Source organism: Calliopsis andreniformis, chromosome 3 (assembly GCF_051401765.1).
Source record: "Calliopsis andreniformis isolate RMS-2024a chromosome 3, iyCalAndr_principal, whole genome shotgun sequence".
NCBI classification, from domain to species: domain Eukaryota; kingdom Metazoa; phylum Arthropoda; class Insecta; order Hymenoptera; family Andrenidae; genus Calliopsis; species Calliopsis andreniformis.
This window is the reverse complement of record NC_135064.1, coordinates 9,922,488-9,949,905: the sequence shown is the minus strand read 5'-3', so window position 1 is coordinate 9,949,905 and position 27,418 is coordinate 9,922,488. Positions and strand designations below refer to the sequence as shown.

The window sequence follows — 27,418 nt, the reverse complement described above, 5'->3', positions numbered from 1 at the left end:
AATGCTGCACGCCAGGGGGAAGATGGTGCGCGCAACCGAGAAGCCTCCTGGTGGGGATAACTAAATTCACGAGCTGAGCAGCGCCGGAGTGGGGAGTAGGCGCGCACGCACACCTATGCGGCTACGGAATTCGGAAGAGCGGCAACTTCAGTGGCATTCGTTTGCGAACCGCAGCACGGTGCGGCTCGCTGGGCGATTTTCGTGCTCGCGTCTCTTATCTCGACCCGGCATCAACCCCCAACGTGCTTCCACGGTGTCCTGCCGATTGACACGGGCACAGTGACCGAAAACTGACCTGGTCGCCTGTCATAATTCCAACGAAAGAGCCGATCGCCGTCGTATCGTGGAGTAAATGGGAGTTAGCCCGGGGAATCCGTCAATTTTACGTTGACAGCTACTTATTCAGGGGGAATTGTCGATCGTGATCGAGGAAACTGATCGAGACGTCATCCTGAGAATTAGATAACGCTCCCTGAGAAGGGAACGAGTACCGAAACGGTTCCCGTCGCGTTTCTTCTCGGTAAAACTCTCGTGGAAAGTAGCTGGTACGCTCCGGTTCACGGTGCGCTATTCAGAGGGACGGAACAAGAGAGAGGGATAGAAGGGAGGAAGAAAGAGGAGGCGCGTTTGCTCGAGGAAAGGCGTGCTCACGAACGAGCTTTCGGTGCCTCGTCGTTCTGATTTCTTCCGACTGATTCCTCTTTTTCGCCTTTCGTCGAGGGAAATGCTTCCGCTCGTCGGATGATTAGACGGCGTTTACGCGCGTCGGAGATCCTGTTTGAACGTCGCGGTTAAGATAAGTCCCTCGGGGGTTAACATTGAGTTCTCAAGTGGTGCGCGAATAGATTGAACTTCAGAGAGGCAGAAACATCCTGAATATGGGGCTCAGAGGAACGCTGGTACTTTTGGTCATTGCGAGCGCAGTCTACAGTCAAAGTGAGTACTGTTTCTTTAGTTTTGATTATTTTATCGTTAGTTTTAGAATTTTTGTCTGTGATTCTTGCAATGTGATTGTACTGGATAATATGGTAATGTTATGTTATTGAGAAATTGAGTCATCAAATTGTGGATTTATTTTGTAGACAAACATGTTACGTTACTTTTGCATAGAGTTTATTCTTATTTTTATTGATGTTTTGAGAAAAGATTGCGTAAAATTGATGTGTGTTCGTGGTAACAAAGTATTTACGAGTTGCGGTATCATGGCTGGAAAGATATAAGTGGAATCCTTTAATTAGCATAGGATTTCGCAATTGTCACTTTTCAAATTTCATTTTGGAGGTTATATTACCTAATTTGAAATTGAAAATGAATTGGGGTAGTAGAGTAGATGTTTTTTACGAGTGTTTCTTTTTAGAAAAACTAGTCCTGAGAATCTATTAGTTGTACTACATCTATAATTAGTTTCGGACCTAATCCGTACTTAACTCTCTTAAGCCTAACCCCAATATTAACAAAGAGGTGATCCAAAAAATTGATATATTCAAACTTAACTCTACCGCAAAATTTATCTCAGATATTATTCAAACCTAACTTAAGTTACTACTCTAATTAAAATCTATTCAAGCTAATATTCTTATCTATTCTTGTTATCTATTCTTATCTATTCTTTACCTCATATTCTGCTGCACTTAAATCTAACCAGGATTTGATATACACTTATCTTAGATCTAATACACACGTAATTCATAAACCTAATCAAAATTAGGACCTAAATTTAATCCATATGACAACTTAAACCAAACGTAAGAACTTGCACAGATTTAATTTAAAAATTCGTAAATTTAGAATTTATTTAAATCTAATCCACCGAAATAAATACCTAATTCAAATCTATTTCGAACCTTCAGTTACTATTTCTGCAAAATCATTGTGATCTAATCAGGAAAAAAATATCCACCGAATCATGATTCACGCGGTAATGGCACGCTTTCGATCTTGAATCATTCCAATACTTTTTCTTCCATTCGTATCCGTCTATTCTTTCGCTTTACTTTCATGGTACGGCCTGTGTCTCTAGCCATTGATCAAACAGCTTTTATTTATAGCTCGGACAACAATGTCACACGAACCCTAAACCTTTTTTTACATGATTTACAAGACCAAGTTGTCGCTTTCATATCGACAGAAAGATTTCGTTACTTGTACACGTACATTGATTACATATATGTAAGTATGCATCACGTTTCTCGTAAATCGTGCCTTACGTTGCAATATTTCTCATCTCGAAGGAATTTGAACTTCATGTCTCAGGTATAGTGACCCGAACGACGAGCATTTTTATCCTTAGTCATTGTGAAGGTCGATTCGGTCGTCCACGAATTTTTATTGGAACAGTTGCTGATTTGCTGTCGTTATAACGAGCAAATGGTCGCTCCGGCAGAACAAGATATTTTTATCGACGAAACAGTGATTTTCCAACAATTACAATCGCTGAACCTAAATGCAGCGAATTATTCCTGGAACTAATCATAAAAAGATAACCGTTAATTAGTTTTAACACGTAAGCCAGACGTATGCATCAGCTTCGGGAAAGAACATGGGAAAACCAAGGAAATCTTTCCCAAGCAACAATGCAGAACTCTTGCCAACAGCATAGCTCGGCAGCCTGGTGATGTAATGAGTGCAAAACGGAGTTAAATATTCATAAACTCTTAAAAAAATTCCATGCAATCCTCCTAAAAGCAATGAACTTTATGTTAAGAATGAAAACTTTAGTCGGTCGATAAATCTTATTCCTATTCTTATTCGTGGCGCTATAAGTAGAATTGCTTAAACAAATTCCCAAATCATTGCATTCGAAGATCATCAAATATTTATGAAGTTCTCGCAAATTAAGACACTGTAACGGAATTTATTATGTTAAGGGGTTGTCCAATTTTTAAAGAATTGTAATGGGTGGAATTTTTTAATTTTTTCGATAATATTCTTTATAAGTATGAAAAACATATCTTAGCATTTTTTGAATAATAATATTGTATAACAATTGAGATATTCCAAGCTCTTTTTTCGACACGAAAAATCGAAAAAATTATTAACCTAGATAAGCAGTATCTGCATTCAAAGTATTGTTTGAATCACAGTCACTTAAAAAATTTTAAATCTCTTATTTTGTGTTCACATTTAGTGACCTATAGTCTACAGCCGTGAAATTTTGTACGAAGCTTGTTTAGGCTACTATTATTAATTACTGATTCAAAAATTCTATCTTTTTTTATAACCCAGCAAGTTTCGGTTCTGAAAGGGTTAAGTAGATGTAGCCTTTTAGATACAACGTGAAACTTTAGTTACCTAATCCAATTTAGAAGACACATTGCACCCTCCAAACTCGTTGTTTTCTCAAACGAGCGAATACACGCCTTCCATTAAACGAGCTCACACTGTCTAAATAAAAGTGATAAAGCTTCGATCGTTTTCCACACAACCGAATGCGTCGTTGCTTGTAGCCAAACGAGCGCGAAAACGAGCTTCAATTCCATCTTGTCCAAACGCCTAACGAGCCGCTTTTGTGGTTCCGTGGACCCGAGTCTCCAAGACGCTGTTGTAGATTGGTCCCCGAGATAAACGACGGTAAACTCGATTCTAAGCCACCCTGAAATACTTTCCCTTTTTTCCCTTTGACCCGTCGATCCACCTTCTTCCGTGTTTCCGAAACTTGGCTTACCTGCAACCTGCAACCCCTTTCAGGCGCGAAACACGCGTATGCTCTCTTCAGCGTTCAGTGCTGCTCCATTCTGGACCCCTGGTACACTTTTTTTGAATGGAAAGGGAACCTTTTTCCCCTAAAACATGGTCTTAAACTGTTCGCTGATCCTCTTTCAATGGATTATTTGACGCTTTAGTAACATTGAGAATTTAGCAGGGATTAGTATTTTAACGGGCAACTGAATAGTATTAAAGGAATATCGTATACAACGAAAATGGATACTTATTTGGAATAGTTGTAACAGAGGAAAATAGGATGTAATTGCTAAAATAGAAGTAATTTAATTTTTTTTAAGCGATTGTCTGTGTAGGTACATTATGAAAACTTATTTGGTGAAGGGTAGGAAGGTAATGTTTGCAGATTGTAATCAAATATTGTTATTGTTGTAAGTGGTTAGAGCCTTATGAATATATATTAATATTGAAACATTTTATCAAATAATTGACCTGTAGATTTATTCTAAATAGATCATAAGGCAATCTTAGGCAAACCGAAAAAAATAGAAAATGTCTATAGTTATAATGGATAAGATTTATTTTAAAAAAGGAATTATTCGAAAGAACATGTACCTAAGTATTTTTTTCATTCAAGAATTTTTTTATCCGAAATATCCGGTGTCACCTTATAACAGAAGTATTTTTATAAAATGTACTACATATTTTTTGGTAAAAAAAAATATCAAATACTCGAATTTCAAATCAATAATTAATAAAACAGTCCAACTATCAAAAACATTATTCTTCAAATAGAACAACCTAGGATAAAACAACAAAGCGCTTGCAAGGATTTGTAAGTTCGAATAAGAAAATATTCTTCACTGCTATTTTAAATACGCCAACAGCATAACTAATTCAATTAGTCGAACTATAAACATACTATTTGTTTCTCCGTGTTAGTGACTATGCGCAATTGGTCAAATCGACGAATGCATTTGTGGTGGTAGTAACGCAAAATGTTTTTTCGATCGACCGTAGCTAATATGGGAATATTTAAAGGTATTTTTCTGATGTTTTACTGCAGTACTGAATGACTCTCCTCGGTTCCACTCGATTTCCAAGTTTTTGCTCCGGAAACCGTCAGAAACCAGGTGGAATTCCTTCGTGTACCGGTCAATTTACACCTCGCCAGGGCTTGGTAAAAAAGGGCCGCTCGGGAGGCCATTAGGCAGGGAGAGAAAAGCCAAAAAATGTTTCTTATTCCGTGGACCGACCGCAACGCGGCTTATTTCAGTCTCCTCTAATCTCGAGACGCACCGCGGAAAGATGGAGCATGTCGGGAGACAGGGACTCGTTCTTTTGGCGGTGCTCGATGATGGTCTGCTCGGACTCGGGGAAACGAAAGGACCAACTGGATCGTGATCCTCTGGAAGCTGGTAATTATACCCAGGGAGCTTCTCTCAGACATGCTGAGGTCTAATCTTGGGTGCTTAAAGCGCGAGTCTTGAGTATTTCACATGTACACGTTGGCATTCGACTGAAAGTGATGATTTGTCTTTTTTTCTTCTTGATTGAAATATCTTGCAAAATTCGAAGGAAGTATGAGACTGCTTGGATTATGAGATAGAAATGGAAATAGTGGCAAATACCCAAATGATCTGGGTATTTAAGTTTACTGTAAAATATTACTTTGTATAATAAAGAGTTGGTATATCGAGTTGTTATTGGTAGTTTTAGAAGGTTTGATTATTGACAATATCATATGTGTCTTGCCTATTAGTTGATAACTTGTAAAACGCGAAATGAAATACAAAAAATAAAGACATGTCCTTATCATGTAATTGTTAGGAGATGGTAATGCAAGAAATGAAATTTAAATGACAAAAAAATAATCACACAACAGTAGAATCTTAACCTTGATTATCTACTTGATCAGACTTTGATTATTTACACTATTATTCAGGGTTTCAATGATTCAATGCGTTAGTGATAAGAATACAGTAGAACTGATTGTGAGAGTTGAGTTTGAACCATGATTCAGTGACAGTCTACTAAAACTGAGAATTGAGCATTATAAAAATACTCCAGTTTTGAATTGGATCTCAAGTCGGTTAATCGGGATCTTATTGTATGTATGTATAGATATAGATATTAATTGAAATGAAATAGAAAAGAAAAGAAACATGTAGGTACATACATGTTGTTCCTACGTATCTTACAATCTATGATGCATGGGTATAGCAACTAATATTCTACATACATACGATTTTGTCAGCACTTCTAATAGTACTGATATTCACTTGACACGCCGACCACTTACTAAGAATGGTCCCTTATTATACTTAAGCACTTTGCATAAGTAGTCTCTAAAGAAACCAGAAACGCAGAATAGCAAGATTGTGATTCTAAACTTAGGATCGACAACGTATGTAACGTCAGTCCATTGCGATAGTACATCGTTGAGTATCAAGCATAAAAGACACATTTGCATATCAATTATCCTCTGCCTACACGCCGTGCAACATTATGCTTCGATAGTCGTCGGACAATTCTGGGCAAATATTATCCCCTTACCACCCACAGTGCTCCACTGGGACGAAATAGGAATTATCATCGGTACTTTCCCATGAATATTCTATTCATCATCCCACTCTAATGCTTGAAGAGATTTTCCACATAATAATGGAGAAAAATTGAATATTTTAAACGCATTTTTTGAATTGCGTTTAAGAAATCGTAAGTAGCATTTTTTGTAAGGATTCTCCAAATTTCTGCGACAAGAAAAATGATCGAATTATATGAAAGATAGTTTCGTAAATTGCGTGGCAGCTCGAGTATATAAGTGTATAGGCGTAAAAGAGAAAGGAGTTCAATTGACGTATATTAATGTATCGCGATCACGTTCGCGCGTTGATCGATCGACTCGAGAACGAGCTCATGGCACATCTGCCCTTTTGAACGAAACACCCTGGACACAACAGGTAGATCGTTATCGCGATGCCGCTTTTACCTCGTCAAGGTGGTCGAAGAAAGCTCATGCTACGAAGGGAAAGGGGTGGGTGTGTTTCCTGCAGTGATTAAGGTTCATACGCCTCTGAAAATCAGATACTTGTTTGTATTCTCCATTAAAATATGATTTAATTACTTATTATTGTACTAATTAGAATGTAGTAGGTACACTACATTACAGTACACATAAATACCTGAAAATGATCATAATGCACTTCATATGCAAAAATATGTTAAATATCGAAATTAAAGTATACGTTATGATATTAAAAGGGTGAAACATATTCCTATTTAGGTTGTATCTATTCTTTTAATTGAGTTTATGGAAATATGAATTTAAAATCGCAAAATACAATCCTCCTAAGTTTTTCATTGCCTTGTTAACCAATTAAAAAGACATTCGATTCATGGGAAATAAATTATAATATAAGCAGATTTATTTAAATGATAGATCACCATAGAACGCATACTATTTGATCACTCGAGGAAGCTAGCTCTATGGCTTCCAAAACAATGGCAAATTTAAAAAAAAAGAAACTTTATTTGAATAATGAGAAGTGTATAAAACAGAATATAAATTTTATTATTTGCTGTATTTTACGAATCATCCTCGACGAAGTCTGTTTTTTTACAAAAGTGGAGTGACCTAAAGATCGCCCTCAGAAAAAGTTCAAAATAAAAGACGGAGACTAGAGATTGTAATCTAAGCTCCAAAACGAAAACGAAAGTCACTCTGTCGACACTGAAAAACGCAACAATTCGCTCGCTTAATGGCCCTAACACCCTCTTGACTTGTTTCTTAATGGATCCCAGCCCACAAACCCGCACACGTACACTTTGTTCTCGATTCCCTCGCGAGGGAAAGAAGGGGGAAATGTCTTTGGAACTGCAGTGGTGGTTTTGATAGCGCCTCTGTCACCGAAGTAATGATAGATGACTTCCCTCCACGGCGAGTTTGGAGGCGAGCAACCCCTGAATTGCGATGCACTCGACGATCATGATTAATGAGCGGGATAATACGGCGAAACTGGCTTATCAAGGGTCAGGTGTCTACCAAACAAAAAGAGAGTCCTTACAAAAAAAGTATAAAGTTTGTCTTATTTTTAAATTATGAAAAATTTATATTTCTTATTTTTATATTTTATCAACCTGTTTGATAAATGAATCAGTAGGTTACAAAAGAAATATGAGTAGATATTACAATGCCACATGGATATCATAAAACCTTTTTTTGGGACAGGTTGCCAATACAGAATTACATGTTGGAATCAAATACCTCAAATGTGACTTATGGGCTTGTACTGTTCTTCAAGTCGACTCATATAAGATTTGCCTAAGTCGCACATTCATGGTACATGGGTACCCCGATCATAGAACAATTAACTACCTTTTAACTAAAAATATCACATTAATTTTACTGTACTGTTCGATAAATTTTCTTCAACTGACTTGTGTGGGTTAAACCACGAGAGTCTTGACCGTCAAATAGCTAGCACTTTGTGTCGATGACGTCTCCAAATCTGGTTCTATTCGACGCTTCAATCGACAAAAGCGGTAGAGCAGCAGAGTGCGATACCGGTTCGCCACAGGAACAAACCTCCTCTCGATTTTCAAAGATCATCGGTTTATTGTGGAGCCGTTCCTGTTCAGGGCTCCATTTCTTTGTCTCTCCCCCTTTCTCTCTCTTTTTCTCCCTACCGGAGAAATTCAATGGCTTCGGCATTTCGCATCGAAGAGAACGTCCCCGAAGCCCGCGCGATGTGGTTTTCCCACAGTTCGTTCCACAGTCCCGCCAGTCCGTTCCGTTTGCCGCGCAAATGTTCGATCGCTCGGAAAATAACAAACGCACAGTTAACTCGGGGATATTGTCTCGGCTCGAGGAATCGAGAGGAATTCCTTGGTAACCGCAGTAGAGGCGCGAGTCGCCGCGCGCAGACGATCGGACCTTTTTGTTACACCTCTGTGAAATTGATTTAGGCGCAAGGGACCAATGAAAAATGTAAGTTTGGAGGTACGATGAAGAAGCAGTTGAATCTGTTCCTTCTTTGCATGTTTATTTAATCTGAATAGATTATTAACAACCATGTTATATCTGTAGACTACTAATAGGTAAGCTTGAGCTGTTAAATTTATTCAAGTAAATTTAGGTATGTGTTTCAAGAATGATAGTACACTTCTAAAAGAGTTCATTTCTGTGATCAATTTTTTGAAATTTTTGGTTGCAATTTTGTATACTATAAAGTATGAGAAAGTGATTTAGACAGAAATTGTAGCATAGGTGTAGAGGTATGATTTGACATCGAAATGATCCTAGAAACCCTTATCAAAGTTATATTTCAGGTTTTAGATGGGCTTTTCTATTTTTCTATTTTCTATTGTAGTATTGTTCTAATTTTTTAAGGTTTTAGTTTTCTGTCTAATTTTTAAATTATTAAATTATATTATGAAATTTAGTAGGCGTGATTTTGTTGGATATTGCATAAACTATGACACCAAAATTTAATCACGACATTTTTCATAAAAGTATCAAAATGCAAATCATTTCTCCAAAAAATAAAACAATACCAACAACTTCTATTCCAATCGCTCATCAATAGGAATACTCTCTCAGCCAAAGAACACTTTACATTTGAAAGCTTAAAATTCGCTTGCCAACTACCTACTCGTTCATGAACGGAATGATCGATACCAGAGAAACAATGGCGATCCTTCGCAGCTTGCGTTCGCGAATCACGAAGAAAAGAAGTCAGAAGAGGCCCGCAATGCGAGTCCATACAATAGGGACGTTGAAGCTGTTGCAAAAACAGCCTCGTATTTTACTAAAACGGGAACAGGAATAAAAAAAGAAGGAACCGTAGGGGCGTCTTGTGTAATAAGCGCGTGTGCAACACATCCAGGAGCAGCCAGACGAATTCTGCGATACGTTCGTGACGGAACGCAACATCTGCTACCGGGTCTACGCCACCTACTTCCGACTACGATGTCCCTTTTCTTCGCCCTTGCGCGACACACCACGGACATTCAATCCTTCTGCGTTAGTCGTCGAACGAAGAAAGGGATAACGTAGGCGCGTGACACGCGAGGAAGGCACCTGGCCAGCCCTCCCCCGACCGAGAGGGAATTCCTCTTGTTCATTATGCACGAAAGGGACGCGGGACTCGCGTACGATGACGGAGGGCTGCAATCTGAATCCCGTTGCACAGAGTGCGTGTAATGGGTGACGAACGGAGCGCAAGCGAACGGAGCCAATGTGGTTTAATGGAGTTGATTTGCGAACCAACTTGAGGGGATGGATTCTGTGCTTCGAATTTTGTATAGAAATAGTGAGATCTTCCTTAAACGTCAACGTTTAAATATTCTATGGCAAATTATTCTTCTTTTCAAAACTGATGGTTTATTAAGTTTTGATAGTTTTCATTTATTCTAGTTTAAGACACTTTCATAGAATTTTGATGGTTTGTGTATTATATGAGTGTGTGCTTTTTTCACTTTTATATGTTTTAAACTGTTTGGTACATATTTCTGGGAAAATTTTAAATGAAACTGTTATTTACTGATCATCTAGGTATTAATATAACTTTAAACAAATTTTACATTAAAATTAAGATTTGAGAGGGAAAGCAATTTGTAAACAAATTGTAAATAATTTAATATTATTTATTTTCTATAGAAAGAAACAACTCAAGAAAATCTTGAGTAGTAAGTACTTGAACCATAATATAGGACCAATTTCATATACTTTGTTATAAAAAATGTATAACCAGTTTGATTCAGCAAATATCCTTAAGTGGTTAAAGATTCCTGGAATGATGTCTGTTCATCTCTGAGAGTACCACGTGCTCCTGGCGCGCCACTTTTATTTCCTCTACTTTTATAGCCGCTCTGAAAATATTTAAGGGCTCCTGAATAATTTATTCATCAAGGGAGAGATTGGGGTGCAACTTTTGGTGAATCGAGGGTGGCACGTAAGGCTAAGGATTAAATTTTTGAGGCAGGATCTTTCGAATGGGTATTAGGTCTCGTACCATGGGGCCTCGTAAATTAGCGCACGGAAGTGAGAGCAGAACCCTCGACCAATCGATAGAAACCTTGCTTGAAAAGAAACTGTACGCATCAACAGTGCTATTGTGCAATGAATAGGTTTTGAGGGTTGCCAGTGTACATTTCGTTTCGTCGCTCTAATCTAAGCTGTTGAGTGGATGCGATTCAGTTCTCATTAAAAACAACTGTTTTGTAAATACGTACTTTTCTTTCACTGTAGAACTCCATTTTATTATACATACCTCTTATATTGCTCGTATTTTTGTTCTATCTCAAACACCTTCCAAACATTGTTCGTGACTCATATATCTTCAAGCACTTTAAACAAATTCAAACTATCTCAAATTATGTGGAATTATATAAACTGTTTTCAAATAATTAAAAATGTACCCTAATCACTTCAAACGTCTGCAACTAGCTTGTAATACATTCAGATAATTTCAACAAATTTTATGTTCCTTCAAATATCTTCAAACAACTTCAAATCATTTCAAATATACTTAAATATTTTTGACGTAACTTCACTGTCGTGTCATGCATTCGTCTCCATATTCTTCCTTTAATGACACAGATACACGCGAGCAAATGCTGAAAGTTCGGCACGAGCTACTGGTGAGAGACTGGTTTTCATGGCTCACGATTCTGGACAATGAGCAAGTATATACGCATGCGACTTACACGCGGGATGTATTACGGACATAAGTGGGCACGCACTCGCAATCTTCCTTTGGCAACATTTGAATGAATAAAGTCGCGTTCCCACATGCGTAATTCTATCTTGGAACAATTTAAAGACATGATATAGCATGTGTATAGCATTCATCTGTTTTGAAATTTGATTTATATTTACATTTATTGCATAAATGAAATTGCTTTTACTTGATACTCATGATACTGTAAGGTTCTTTTTTAATTAAAAATCTTTTATGGAAAGATATATAACTTTGATATTATTTAGTTGTTGAAAATAAAAACAATGAACAGGGTAGGAAATTATTATTAAAATAAATGAAATATAATAAAAATTAAGAAGACAATTATGTCATATTATTTTTCTGTTTATTGTGTTTATGAGTAATTAAACATATTACATCGGTGATTTTTTCACGAAATATTGTTTTCTAGAAAAATGTAGAAATGTTTCTGACTTTTTACGTGAAAAGCATACCATAAGCTCACTGTTATGGTAAGGTGACTCTACGTGAAACCTTAATAACCACAGCGGACCCCCAACAAACCAAAAGCATGACCTGTAACCGGATAGATATTATAATAAATGGTATGCTAAGCGAAGTTCTAAGGGTCTTCCTCCTGTTCGAATGGATGGGCGGACGTATTTCGGTTCCACCTGTGAAAAGAGGCATGAATTGATTAGATTAGAGTAGGTTTACGGAATATATGCATGTGGGGTGGTGTACAGTGACTCTGGTGACTGAACTTTTGTGTGGTAACTGAGGTCGAGGTAACTGAACTTTGCTAGTATCTTCTACTCCTTTTAGTTATGGAAATTACTGTTATAATTCTTTTGGGAAGGTATCGAAAAACAAAATAATAATTATGATTATGTAATCTAAATAAAAGGGGTAATGGGATAAGGATTTCTAAGTATTTGAACATTTCGTAATAGGGGAATCTACAACAAAAATGTCTAGAGATTAAATGAATACTGCAATCTTCTAGAGATTAAATGAATACTGCAATCTTCTAGAGATTAAATAAATACCGCAATCTTCTAAAGATTAAATAAATATTGCAAAACTTAAATACTGCAATCCTTCACAATTAAAGTATAGTAGAGCGTCAATTAATTATCCAAATTGGATTTTTCTCGATCTCTGATATTCAGAATTTTGGTTATTTGAAGTGCTAAAGATAAAACTATGCACGGACCTCAAGAAAACCTCAAACCATTCCTTAGTAATACTTTATCAAATATAAAGAAAATTAACCGTGAATTTTGAAGTTAACGTTAATTTCGACAATCAACGTCCTACTGTAGGTATATGACGTTTGAAATTTCTAAGAATTAAAGGATTGTAAAACATTGTAAGAGCTATAAGTTTAAACTCGCCAAAATCTGACAAATTCATAGCTTGCTACGATGTTCAGACACTTAAAATGTATGGTATTTAAAGATTAAAATACGATGTCCTAGTTCTATTCACAAAGAACAATAACGCCAGAACAACCGATACTTTGCAGTCATTATTACCAAGCTAGGATTCGTATTATCGAACCGAGAAATTTGGAAATTATCCCTGATGGTAGACTAGAAAGGAGCCAATCTTCAAAAAAAATATTCACCAAGCGCCGTAACAAAAATGGGGAAGACTCGATCACGCGAGTCATTCTCTCCAATGACAAATTCGGCATAGCGCCGAGCGCGTCGAAGCCGATAATTATACCCAGAGGAATTTCGAAATGAGCGATCCTGTTCCAGACCCCACACGCAATTCTAAGGGGATCCAATTTTGATCTAAGGACCGCACAAAAATACCAGATGGAGAATTGATGTATCATCATCTCAGAAATTACACACTTTTTTCATGAAAAGATACAGTTTTTGCTTCATAGAAAAAGATACACCGTTTGGTCATTGAATAGTGAAATTGGCTACACTTTTAAGTAATATTTTCAAATTTTCGAGGTATGGTTAGGATCATTATTTTGCATAAATATAAACTTTTGTTTTGTTAATCTTTAGAATTTTTTATGTTTAAGTATTGTTTTTTGCCAATATTTCTTGCATTTATGCTAAATTGCTAGGTAGCTTCGTACCGAACATCCTCACGTTAGAAAAATTCTTTTCGAATTTCCAAAGCAAATAGAGAGAAATGTACAGAATGTCGTCTCATCGAATTGGCCATGTATAGTCAAATGTGTGCAAATTCTTTTTTCAACATTTACTCACATTGTACATATAGAATAATGATTCCACATTCAGATATTACTGCAAAATAAGTAGATATTTATAAAAAATCAATTCAGAAATGAGGAAGTGCCTAGTATCTTATGAATGAGAGTGTGTTTCATAGGAGATAAAAGCAACATTTGCAAAAGAGGCTACCTTTAACACAGGATCATGTATTAAAAATAAATTTTGTTGTCCTCAACAGAAGGACGCAGGTTGCTCGCGAGAGGCTCGTAGTCTAGGCAGGCATCCACGGATTATAAGAGACTTCCGGTTGACTCCTTCGCTCACCGCTCATTCCGATGGTCATTGTTGCATTGCCAGCGAGTGTGACGACCCGACAACCTCGATCCACTCTCGACAGACACCTCTTCCTTGCGCCACGATTACGTTCTAAAACGTAATTTCCTTAGAACGAGGTCAGCGGCGTTGGATTGTTCGCCGTTGTTTCGTCGTTTTCCTTTTTCCTTTTCTCCTCTTTTTTTTCAAACGGCTGAGTAATCGGCTGAGAACTTGAGTCACGAGGGCGCGGCACCTGACTGTCTTCGGTCTTTCCGCTATGAGAGATTCGTTTCGTTTGCGTTCTCAAGCTGCTGCGCGATTTCGTCTCTTACGAAATGCTTGCATTTCTACGGGCGATATAGAAACAGCTGATTCCAACGTGTATTTCGTGTGGCTCGAGGGCATTTCGTGTGGAAAGCGTGGGTGTGGTACTTGGGAAGCTGGAGACCTTGGTACCTCTTAAATTAGCGTTGCTTAAAGAGGTGGAGTTTCTGTCGACATTTCTTGATGCCTCGAGATCACTTACAATTGCTTAGTTCTGATCCTCAGGTGGATTGTTCTGAGTGTAACAATGAGTGCACTTGTTACTGCCTCGACTAAAGTTATTGTTACAATTGTATTAGCAAACTGTGACAATCGAATTGCTTCTTTCGACTTATTTTGTTTAGTTAGTAGAGTATTTCTATGAAGAGAGCTAATTGTAAGAAGTGATTGCTTGGTAGTGCTTTTGATCGATGCCTACCAAGGTTCTAAGAAGGGGTAAAATATTAAATTTAGAAAGGAAAAAGCCAGTGAACAAGAGACACGTAGGGGTAAAAAAGTGAAAACTGTACGATGTCGGGCCGTGAAAGCCTCAAACTGAATATTTATCGAAATATTTCTAGTTCTAGGTATAGGAAGTAAATTTTTATCATTGAAAATTGAATTGTATAATATATTATTACAGTGCTTCATAAATATTAGTATATACTAATTATTAAGGAGTATTTAAATAACTTAAATGTTTAAATACTAAATTCATATAGAAGGAACGATGTAAATATTAAATTTATCGATACTATGTATAATACATTGATGTGTATGTGTGTTCATTAAATTTGTGAAACAGATGACACATTAGGGGGAATACCTCGATTGAAGACATATTTGATTCTTTGGATCTAGATATTGAAATCAATTCCAAATTATAATCAGTGTGTCGAATAAGAAATATCTAGATATTTACAGTTTTGCTGCGAATCGATTAATCAATGGAAGATAACAGATGCCTCCAAGTGATTGCATTCACTTTCAGTATGTTGCACAATTGATTCAAAAATATGACTATAAAAATGGAATATTTCTGTTACACAAAATGAAACTCTCCTTAATATCCTCTGTACGCATCACGAGGACTTATCGTTAGATAAGCTATATGTTTCTCAATGTTGCAATTTAATCGACTGCGACTATGTAATTGCATCGCTTATTCTGATACAAAAGGTTCTAAGAACTTAGTCTTCCCGATAAGATAGCGTATCCAAGTCAAGTCACAGCTGACAGGAACAAGTACTGACATGTACGACTTCGGTCAGAAATACAGTCGAAGCAACGTGAAGTGGTCGTTTAAAGACATTAGGTACAGTAACAAACGAAACAATGAAATATTCATAAAGTCCTGGTTATAGTATCTTCAGTGATGTGATTTTTGATCGGCCAATTAATTTAAAATCATAAGTATTTCGTTAATAATTTTTGAATATTAAAAAATAAATTATTCTGGAGCCAGAAAAATTAATCTGAACATTTTATCAATTGAAAACCTATTAATAGACTATGTATCAATTCATTGATTAATAGCTTATTAATACTAGAACTACCAAAACAATCAAAATAATGAATTTTTAATAATATTATTTTTATCTTTAATTAACGTTTAATAGAGTTACATAAATCTACAAATAAACATGATTTTCTTCAATTATCTACGTATCATCTTGATCATTGGAAACGTATATAGGTTAATCATCGATAATTCCAGTGTTAATTAGCTTTGTTCTAATTGATTCTCAACAAGGCAGCCATTAGTTGTATATCCACTTCATTCATGCATGACCAATAAATGTTAATGACGATAACTTAACGATTGCAATCGCAACCCACTGTTAGTTGCGATTTTCTATCCCCGTGAAAGAAGAGTCTAAGAAACTCCGGAGTCAGTTGCACCTTGAGACAAGCGCAGATGTCACTGACCAAGAACACAATCCGATTCAAAGCCGAGGATCATCTTCGCGAATTCCCCAAGCATGAAGAAACACGGTTCTGACTATCTTCTGTTTCCTACATAGCAAACCACAGTGCCACGTTACATATGCATACGGCTGAAGCTTCTGCAGCCACGACAAACCGTTCGAAAGGGCTGTGAACTATGTTTATATAGTATGTAACCGGGGTGGATACCTGTTCCATAGGACGCACACGAGGCATCCTACACCCAAGGATCCACGGCCGAAGCTGACAACGAACGTTAGTTACTCGCTTCCGTATGACTCCGCCGAGTTTCCATTGTTACTGCATACGGGTGGCGTGCAACAGTCTCCTGGCAATCACCTTTGTGGCTCTTATTCGAAAGAACAAATCTCATTGGAAAGAAAGAACCGATTCACCGATCTGTCCGAAGACATTATTTGCCCTATCCTCCACTTGTCTAAGATTCCCACTCAGCAGACTGTAGACAAGTTCAGTAACCTGCTGCAGGTCACTCAACTGGTGGATTTTCGTTCAGAGATATACCAATGGTTCACACTTTGGTATCGTTGACTTTGAGACCAGATTATGTTTATTAACCCTTTGCAATCTTGTGTCGAATCTGAATCAATATCGTATTTCGCTCTAATCAGTTGTGTCGAGGCCAGCTCGATAGAATTTATGACCATTTCTAATCTTTGTTAGTAAGTCTAAAAATATTTTTGGTAAAAGCGGCGAATTGGAGAACAGTACAAGTTAAGAATTAGCGATTTTTAATGAATCTCAAGACTACATAAAGTGCATTCAGTCACAGAAAACAAGTGGATCTATTGCACTCTAGCTCTGAGGTTCAGATATGTAAAATGCACAGAGCTACATGTTCAGATGAAATGTCTTAAAGTGTGGTTTTTGAACTACAAATACTACTCTTCAACTCGTCGAATCATGGAAAGACTAAGGCGTAGTACCTAGAGTATGAAAAACGATTGTAAGGACTATTACAAGGCCAAGTATAATAGTAAACTGCAATAAAAAGTGGAGTAGTGTAGGTCTAATAGATCAGTGTTATATACTACCTCTACTTTAACATATTGTTTCCTTCATAAATCGCTGAAGTAATAAAGGAAATTGTTTTTCTGTGCATTCATAAATTCAGTAATAAATGCTTGTATTTTACATAAGTTATATAACTACACTCGAATAAAATAGGAAACTTATGAGTAATAAAGAATATAGATAGACACTCCTTTTAAACTTGATGAATGATTTTATTACCGTACCAAATCAGAGACAAACCACCGATGTTTGACTGAAAATAGCTGGTAGACGGAATATTGGACATAATTATTTCGCATTCATAACAAAAATGAAAGTATTGTGCAGCACTCAAATTGTAAAGTGTCAAATAGAAGTAAAGAAACGAGTTTGATACGTGAAAACACTGTGTCAGAGAGAATGTTTCCAAAACCACCACACAACAATCAAATGTAATTTACAAACTGTTTTTTATGTGACTATAAAGATTAGGTATCCAAGGAAGTTCTCTCTCTTTTGAAGTTACAAAATCGTTTATATTATAATAAAAACTCTGAATTTTATACAAATGAAATTGGTAAACAATCTTCCTGTCTGTAGAAGGGTAGTTTGAAAAGGAAAACCAAATTATTTTATTTAAAAAATACAAGCAATCTTACTATAACTTTGAGAACAATAGAACTTTCTTATTTATCTGATATGTTGTTGTAGTAGCAGGAATACTGAAATGAAAACAAACTAAATTTGACACCATCCGAAACTGGCTAGCTGAAATAAAACGACGATTCTAACTCCGCAGCAAAGGGTTAAAATACGCAATACCAGTACCTAAGTTAAAACCTGGTGACTGAACCATTCATCTCATTGTCAGTGCAGTAAAACGTTTTTAGACATTGCTGTTGACCATCAGGAACCAGTATCTATTAATAAGTGATCGTTTCTATTCGACAGGAATAATATAGCAGCTACATCGTGACAATTAGTCGAATCTCACTTATTACTGACTTTTTACGATAAACAACGTAAATGATCTCCCAGGTGTTCTGTTAGAAGATTGAACCCAGTGGAGCCATCGTTCGTGCCCTGGCGTGCTTGCTCTCCAGCAAGATTGCGTATAATTTGCGTTTTTAATGAAGTCTGGACTCCATCTGTCTAGAGAGGAGAATTCTTTTTGTAGGGTTGTTCCTTGACCAGGGATACACCTTCGGGCTGATTCCGCTTATATGGGATACGTACCGCCGTTCTCTTGTGGGCGTACCGTTCTATTGTATCGAAGCGATACTCCTTTGTGCCTGGACGATTATTCACGAAGAAACATGACAGCCTATAAGAAGAGGAAAAATGCCCGGATGAAGACATTCTTGGCTGCGTTGGGTCGCGTTGGTTTCGGGTTTCGCCATGACTCACGGCCACGGACGCTGTGATTATTGTAAAATATTCATATGTAGACGCAGCCCATGTACTCTCACTCTCTATTCATTTTTTCGTAAAGTTAAAAGTTCTCTATTTAAATTCGGGAATATTTGAGACTATGGAAGTCCTAAATTATTTTTTTTCTCTAAAAAACATTGCAGTCTGACAACTAATGAGCCTGCATACAAGTTTACATCACTTTAATATAATTGAAATCCAAATAAATAACAGCTTTGGGGGAGATAGTAAACGACATATATCTTTATATTGCCAATATTTTTTCACTTCGTTAGGTACACTTTGAAAATTTCCTTCTTCAAAAGAATATAGTAATCAAAGTTTCATTGACGATGAAAATAAATGATGTATTCACCTACAACCACATCAAGAATTGAAAAGCTATAAAAAAATGAAAATCAAAAAATTTTATTCAAATTTTGCTTTACAAAATTATACTTTTTTGTTAGATTATTATATGTATAACAGTTGTCACTGTAATTGTTGTTCCAACTTATTTGTGACTTCTTATTGGTACCGTACACCTTGTTCAAGAGAAAATGTAATGTTAAGGAAAACTCAATATAAATATCAACTTAGATATTATGCACATATGAAGAAATCTTAGTATTTAAACAGACTTAAACTAATAATTAGATTTAAAAGAAATAAAAGGCATCTTATGTAGAAAAGAATGTGCTCTTCAAAAATGTACAAATCTAAAAATTAATATAATTAACTTAAATATACTTTTTTTCTATAAACTACGTTTGATTGTTCCTTTTTAATCTTTCTAAGTGTCAACTGAATACACAGAAAATAGTGGCAAACCACCGATAGTCAGTAGAGTTGGTTCTAAAAGAGACCAGTACACAAAAGAAAAAGGGTGCCACTTTTTGCAGCCGAAATTCAGACGTGTCATCTTCAAACGCAATGATGCATTCAATATCCACATGAAAGTCGAGAAAGTAGGCACGCTACCAGGCGACACTTCCGTCTGTCTTCTGGTCATGAAGAAGTGACACGGGGTCGCACCTGCCTGTTCTGTGCAGAAGTGCCACGCGAACAGCTCGAGCCAGTGAGAAGAAACCCGCGCTGAAAGAGGAAAGAAGCATCGAAAATGCTTAAGGACCGCGCAACAGAGTATCCGGGTGCGCGACATATGTTCCTCTGGAACTCGAAGACGTACTGAAATGCCTGGGTCTCCTGTATGTCAGCTGCGACAACACCTTGCGATAATATCGTAATAACTGAGATCCAGCCAGCTTTCTCTAAACAGTGGACCAGCTAAGTACTGATTCTCGTGATGTTTTTCTGCTTTCTGAACCTGAAATTTCAGAGGTTTGCAATGTTGATGATCAGCAGAAGGTAGCAATCACTGTAACACCTGATGTTAGTTTTCTCGCGAGAGATTATGCTTTCGGTCAGTTGAATCGCGCGCGTTTGCGTGGAAGACATGACGATGCTTCCTCTACCCCTTTCTCGTTGATGACTTTGCAGGATAATGTGAGTGACATTACAGTACTGAGAAAGGAGGAACTAAAAGTGAAAAACTCGTTTGCTCGAATTAATTATAACTTTAATTATCCTTTACAAGAATAGTATTGTAAATCCGGGTGAGAATCATGGTGGATCGACTATACAATGTAATCTATTTCAGTAATGTTTCTATAAACGTACAGTTTTGTTACACTAAAATGTTAGGCTAATCGATCTGACAAAACGTTCTTATAAAGTGAGAGTATACAATTCAATATGGATTCATACAAAATTTCATTAACACAAGATGACAAAGTCACGTTGAAAGATTTCTACTAACAAGTGTAAGACTAACTGAGAAAACTTTTGAGTGTTTTTTAAAATCTTGCTTCTGTAGTAACTAACTCCTGTGTTAGTCAATGTTCGAACTTTGAAACGATTGACATTTAGTTGACGTCTACTAACCCTTGCGTTTATTATTAAAGGGCAGTAATAATGTGAACAAGCTACTCATCGACTGGCTTAGTCATTTCTGTGTATATAACAACATACACAGTTAAGCAAAACTGAAGTACAAGACTGAGTATTCTACAAGAATAAAGCTAAAGTATGTGAAATGCTAAATGGAAAATACTCTCCTTAAAAATATTGTTTTAAGCCTTAAGTACTTAGGTTCTAATTAACCGCTAAATAGACTAATTCTTTAGCGAAGTAAGAATAACCAGAGTCCTTACATGATTAGAGTTGTTTGGACAAAGCTATCACAAAATCTTTATTAGCAGGAAAACTGGTTACCCACTATCTTTTCCTTATATTTCTATAACCAGTAAATAAGCATACAAAAAGCAGTAGTAGAGGATCGTTCGACCCTCGCTCGAAATATCTCTCTTTTTGAAAACTCTTGTTCGCAATTTAGGCTCGAGTATCGAACGAGAGACACGATTGCTCAAATTGAAATCGGTGAATCGCACTTTGTGTCTGCACTCGACTCTTTTTTCCACCGTTCAATGAACTCATTCATCGCTGTTCACCGTGTTTATATTTAGACGCTTCTCTCCGTGGGCCGTCTTTCGACTTTCGATCGCGTTCGCTCTTATTTCCGTGCGCGTTCCCTTTGATCAGGCCGGAAGCGAGATAAACAAAAGTTGGCGCGCGGCGTTTGCATTCAAATAAGAATCGCAGAAAAACGCATAATTGAATTGCCCTCGCGATCGCGAACCTCATGCAAGGGAAGAATGTTTATGTTGTTTCCCTTTAAAGAGTGCAGGATTAAATTAACCTGCTGGATCAAGTACACAGAGTTAACGATTCTACTTTTAATATAACCATTAATTTAATATAATAATATTTAATGTAACCTTATGTTATATTCTTTATACACACAATGACACAAGAAATTAAGTTACGGAAAGAAATAATTGGATTCAATTTAAAGAAAAAGTGCAATTGAATCTATAAGTTGAAGAACAGTTCAAGTCTGGAATTAGTCATTTTTAAATACGCTAAACTATGTTTGGGTCCCAAAAACAAAGTATATTGAGTCACACAGAAAACAAATAGACTTAATACACATACTGTGGCTCTTGGATTTAGATATGCAAAATGCACAGAACTACATGTTAGACTCAAATATCTTAAAATATGGTTTTTGAACTCACTGTTCTTCAACTCACCGATTCTGTTGTTCTTTGCAAATGAATAGGATAGAGTCTGTTAAATAATACAAAATTTTCATCCACGATTTTCCTGTCTCAGATCTATCCCATTGTCAATTACTAGAATCATCCAGTAAATCAGTAGACCATATGCTTTACAGATTTAGATTTCAAAACAGAACATCTTCGAAATATCGATTATTCTTAAAATCTTACCCACAAGAAAAATTCGCATATCACCGAAAATTTACAGCATCGAGAGTTCGATAACGTGAAGGGATATTATCAGTTCGTTCTTTAAATGCATTCCCGCACAGCGGTTTGTTAACAAGATCGCGGCGGCGCGGTACTAACGAGAGAAGGAAGGCGAAAGTACTCGACAGATTTCTTCCTCCTTATTATAAGAACGAGCATCCTGTCGACAGGGTTTCTAAAGCTCCGCGTGTAGTCAGACAGCATCTGGTTATCGTGACCATTATGCCATGTACAGGGTGTTAAAAAAAATGTAGGACATTTCCTTAAGATCGTCTATTACAAATATATATGCCTGATAACGTTTCAGTTACTTGCTTTTCGATATTCTCGAGTAAAAACATAAAAACATCTGTGGGGTACTAATTCCAATACAATTTCACGTGATTGATTAGGTAATCTTATAAATTTCAAAATAATGCGAAGTTACTAGTTACTACTGACAGTAATGGTATTGAATCTTTGGTAAAATTAAGAACTTACAATTTTTTTATCAATAGTGAAGACTGATGTGAATATTTGTTTATTGGTAGTGAGAGGGGTTGTGGTCATCAAGCACTATCTATTATCTATATTTTTCGATAAACATAAAAATTGACAAAATATAGATTTCCGTTTTTAAAAAAGAACATTCTGATGTATGTGATTAATAGAATAATTTAGGGCAACTAGCAACATTTGATTTTATTTTTAATATCTCATACTGATTCATCAGTACTGATTGCAGATGTTTAAACAGCAACTGTTTAAACAGCTCAGCAATTTCAAAGGGAAAGAATTCTCTTCTATTCCTATTAACACTTTAATTTGTTGATTATCAGACATCACCATTCCGTGGGTTGCTGTTCTACTTACATAATTATGTATATGTAGTAATACGCAAGACTAAGAATCATATTATTATACTAAGAATTTTCCTCGAATCGCTCGAAAAGAGTGAGTTCTATATATATAATAAATAAAGAACTTAATTCAAACTTTAAAGTAAATATTAATATGTACATTTGAGTATAATAAGAATACCCATTAAATATACATAGAATCGCAAAGTATTTAACAATTCAATTTCTTTTAAAGCATCGTTTTCTCAATCATTTTTGACATTTATAATCGAATTGTTTTTAAACCAGAGAAACTTAAAGTTTCTTCGGTATATTCGTTTGGGTGTGAACAAAATATAACCACCAAAGCGTTAACCGTTCGAATGTTCATCAGGATATTCTTCATCCTGTGAACTACAATTACATGTGGAATGCCGTTGTTGGTCAACTTCGAGATTTCGATTATGCGCTCAGCCTTTACCTTCTGCGTTATACCTACCGTCTCCGCGTAGGCTACCTTCGCGAACCGGAAACGCGCTATTAGCCAAGACTCTTGTTTCACCCCGATCACGTGTTCCTTTATAATTGCCTGGATGTTTTTTGCGTTCATCCTCGTGCGTGTGCTAGTGAACGAAAGGATAACGTGTCGGAATCCCGAATCAGTCCATTTAATTACGCGAACCGGTAAGTTTGGTATTTCTCGTTTCGTAAGCATTAATTTAATGGAACAGTGGAGATTTTTATGATAAATGGAACTCCATCACGTCAGGCTATGCAATACTTCATTTGTTGGCGAAATCTATTCTTATGATACAGTAAAATCTCAATATAAAGGACAAAATTTTGTGATTCTAAGTCGGTATATTACTCTCTTGTTAGATTCATAACTCATGGACAGTAAGGAATATTTTCAAAGATAAGAGTGCACGAGAGTGTAATTCATTTAATTTAAATAATTCTGAAATAATTGTATAGTAAATACAGTAGCAAATTGAGTCACGTTGCAAATATTTGAATTTAAGCGATATTCAAATAAGTAGTTCAGTGGAGATTTTATTGAGGTACAGTAAGTATAGGACTTCAATTACCACGAGATTCAAATCTGAAGCATCCTTTTGATGGCTAGCTTTATTTTCTTCAGCAAACTACTATCGCTTCATTATATAAGTCTCTTTTTGAGACTTATATTTCTTTTGAGAGAAATTTTGAATACTTAAGGTTCAGTTAATCGAGACTTTAGTGTATTTTTGAAAATCTTTAAATTTTCTGTTATTTTTTCTCTAAAAAATTGGAAGGAGGGACAATCCAACTCGTCTTCATCTATTGAATAACTAGACGATTGATTGCAACGAGGCATAACATGCTTCACGCTTTCTGAAGCCGACCTACGAGGTGAAAATCGCGCGCGAAGAAGAGGAACGAGGCCTCTCGTTTCCTTTTCTGGATAAACTCGAGACGCCAAGTTTGTACAACGAAGATTTGGGAAAGAAAAGAATATTTACTTAAATCCTTATGCCACCATTTAGACATGTTTTGCCAAACAGTATCAACTCTAATTTATTCTTTATTTTTAAAAGCAACACTGTCCACAACACAAACAATAAAATAATAAAACAATAGATTTCTGGCCGTGCTCAAAAGTATTATCAGTACATCTTTACTGATTCCAATATTACAAAATTTTTGCATGTTTAATTTGTTCTCCTGTAAAGACTTCACACAGTCTGGTCTTAGAGCTCAGATTTAAGTTTTTTAATTAACCAACAGAATAAATGCAATATGCTAAAACAAAACTTTTAAATTTTCTCATGTATTTTATTTTTGTTTTGTTCTTTTTCCAATTTAAATTCATTTTAAATCTGTACACATACATTTTATACTTCATTACTCCCTCAGAAAATATTACAAAAAATTTTATTTCCACTGAACAAACTCCGGAGATTGAGGCCGGTTGCACCTCACCTGGCTCTTCAAGTAGCAGCAGCCTACCTTTGTAACGTCAGGTTATGGTGCACTATATTACTAAAGCATGAATCCAATACATGATTCCCCGTTCCATGAAGTTCCTATGAACATGGCGACGAGATGCTCGCCGTTAAAAGATTTTAATCGTGCAATAAATGTCTGGGCCGACGTACCAAGAAAATCGCCGATGATCCACATCCGGTGGTCCATCGAGGCTTCTCTGAGCCTTTCTTTGTCGAGGTCAACGCGCTTACAAAAAGCGACCTTGTTCGAATCCTGAAGGGATATCGCGTTCGAGTCAGGATCAAAGCCTCTTTGCGCGCCATATGGCTCGAAGATAGTTAAAGCTGCTCCACCCGTTGCTTCATCATCCTTAATGCGAAACCTAATTCCACCTGATGCTTTCCCTTGCCTTTAACGAACTTTTTGCGTGTTAATCGACGTTCTTCTGCCTTGCGAATAATGAGTCGTTTTTGTTGAGGAATTGGTAGTTGTTTTAGATCCTCTTATAACCAGTCCAGACACTGCGGTTTTTTTTGAACGATTCTACCGAATACCTTATTATCGATTTTACCGAATCGATAATAAGACAATTTACACGATTCCATATCTTTAATGAAACTTCAACTCTTGCGTGTAGGTTTACTTTGTTTTTTCTTTATATGGAAGTATGTGAATGCTGTTTTCGGTTATTATCGATTCGATGGAAGATGCTTTTGTAGATTTACGATTTCATTCGTCAAATATTGCAATAGTTGTTGGATATTGGAGCTTTGGATTCGTGTTTCTAATATAGAGGTGAAAACTAGCTACGGTAGATCTCCTTTAAAGCGAGGAAGTGGCTGCTTTGCGATGTCGATTCACAGCAAACGCGAGCAGAATTGTTATTCCACGTCCAGTCGAGTCTTTTTCTAAATATAATCGACCAGCTTCCGGTCGTACAGACAGTAAGAGAAGTCGAAAACTATAAATACTTATACGGTGGCTGATGCACAAGTGCAAGAAGCCTCGTCTTCCTTCGTTTAGGAATATCCTACGGACCATGAATGAATTATATTTTCAGCTGAAACTTATAGAGTACTGGATATTTTAGCACCTACTTTATTTAGAATATCTGAAGCATTTAGTACCTACTGTAGAATAGTTAGAGTATTAAATAGGGTATTTGTCCCTATTTCTGTGCCTTTGAATTAATACCATTTATAAAAAAAGAACTTTTACGCATAAATTGAGGAATTTTTTTTCATTTAAGTTTACTTATTAACATGTAAGATTAAAAAAAAGTATTACACTTTTATCAAAAATTGTTGATAAAGTTTATTATTTGTCTTTCTATTGTCGTCTTATATTGCATACACCTACTCTACTACTGTACTACTACAGTGGTAAAAACTTCTAGCATAAATTGCCTAAGACCTAAAATATCAAATGTCTAAATTCCGAGTAATTAAAGTATCAATTATCTATAATTGATACATGATATATGATATCATTTGGTGCATAATACTTTATGTACCAAGTTTCAAATCTGACTACCAAATTCTTATGTCACTTAAACTAACTAGACATCGATTAAAAGATCGCAACATAGCAGGCGCAAGATATTTATACAGACATTAACAAAAACGCTAGTAATGACTAGCCAGTGGGCAAGATTATTCCGTCTTGCCTTTCAGCCACAAAATAAATAATAAAACAGAATTTATAGCGAGCATCGTGTGTCCAGCTGCACCCGCGGCACTCATTATCGTCCACAGTGGCTCATTTATACGTTCAGAAGGTAGCATCTGTGCGCGTGTCGTGCCACACGAACGCCACCGAGCAGGTATTTAAAATAAATTCTTGAAAAAGCTAAGAAGGAACGAAGAAGGTAGATCGAGGATTTATAATTCACGGTTACTAGGCAAGGACGCCAGAGACACGCAAGATGTTCCTCACGATCGAGAGATTCCTGGCATTCCAGGTGTCCTTGCGACCGATTAAACGATTTGCTTCTTCCCTTTTCACGCTCTATCTACTCTTCTTCCACGTTAACTCCTTTGGGGATACACGACACGCGTGTTTCCCCAAGTGCCCCATAAAAGAGCAGAACAACTCGAAATAGACATTGAGGAAGGACAGTTCGCTTGACCAGTTTGTCCTCCGGCAAACACGATTCCCTCCCTCCCCGAGGAAGGCAAATGAACCGTCGTCCCTGCTCAAACAACGAGGGCGCTACAGCTGATCAATGGTTCGGGCCATAAGTAAGACAAACAGGAGAGAAAGGTGGCGGCGAGATGGACAGAAAAGGAGACGAATTCCCATGGGAGGAGGAAAAAGAGACAATCCGAGCGCGTGTATGTGGCGACAGACAGGGAGGGACGCGCGATGGCTTAGCAAAGCAGCTTGTTCCTCGCATTCCTTCTCGCGGTGCTTGTCGCGTTCTCCTCCCGTGCATTATATACGAACTAAGCTCTGTGGTCTCAAGTTCCTGAGAACCAAGCCCCATGAGGACTCATAACGCCGGCACACCTTCTTCTCTCCAGGCTAAATGGAGGTCCCAACGTGACCGTCGTCATTCAGAGATTCCTTCTCATTGTATTCCACGCTGACAGCTAAGCTCCTCTCTCGTCGTTACGTCACGATATATTGAGTTACTACTACGTGTTCCTGGATTCTGCATCCCCCGTAGAATCTGCGGACATTCAGAC

General features: G+C 36.8%; 1 protein-coding gene across 1 annotated transcript in view; it reads left to right on the top strand.

The window, feature by feature from the left end:
• Positions 1–183: 183 nt before the first annotated feature.
• LOC143189094 (uncharacterized) overlaps positions 184–27,418 on the top strand; it is a 34,395-nt gene continuing 7,160 nt past the window's right edge. The window contains exon 1 of the mRNA XM_076393754.1: positions 184–936. Within this exon, the coding sequence (XP_076249869.1) occupies positions 879–936 (58 nt within the window). The 5' untranslated portion in view covers positions 184–878. The remainder of the gene's footprint in view (positions 937–27,418) is intronic.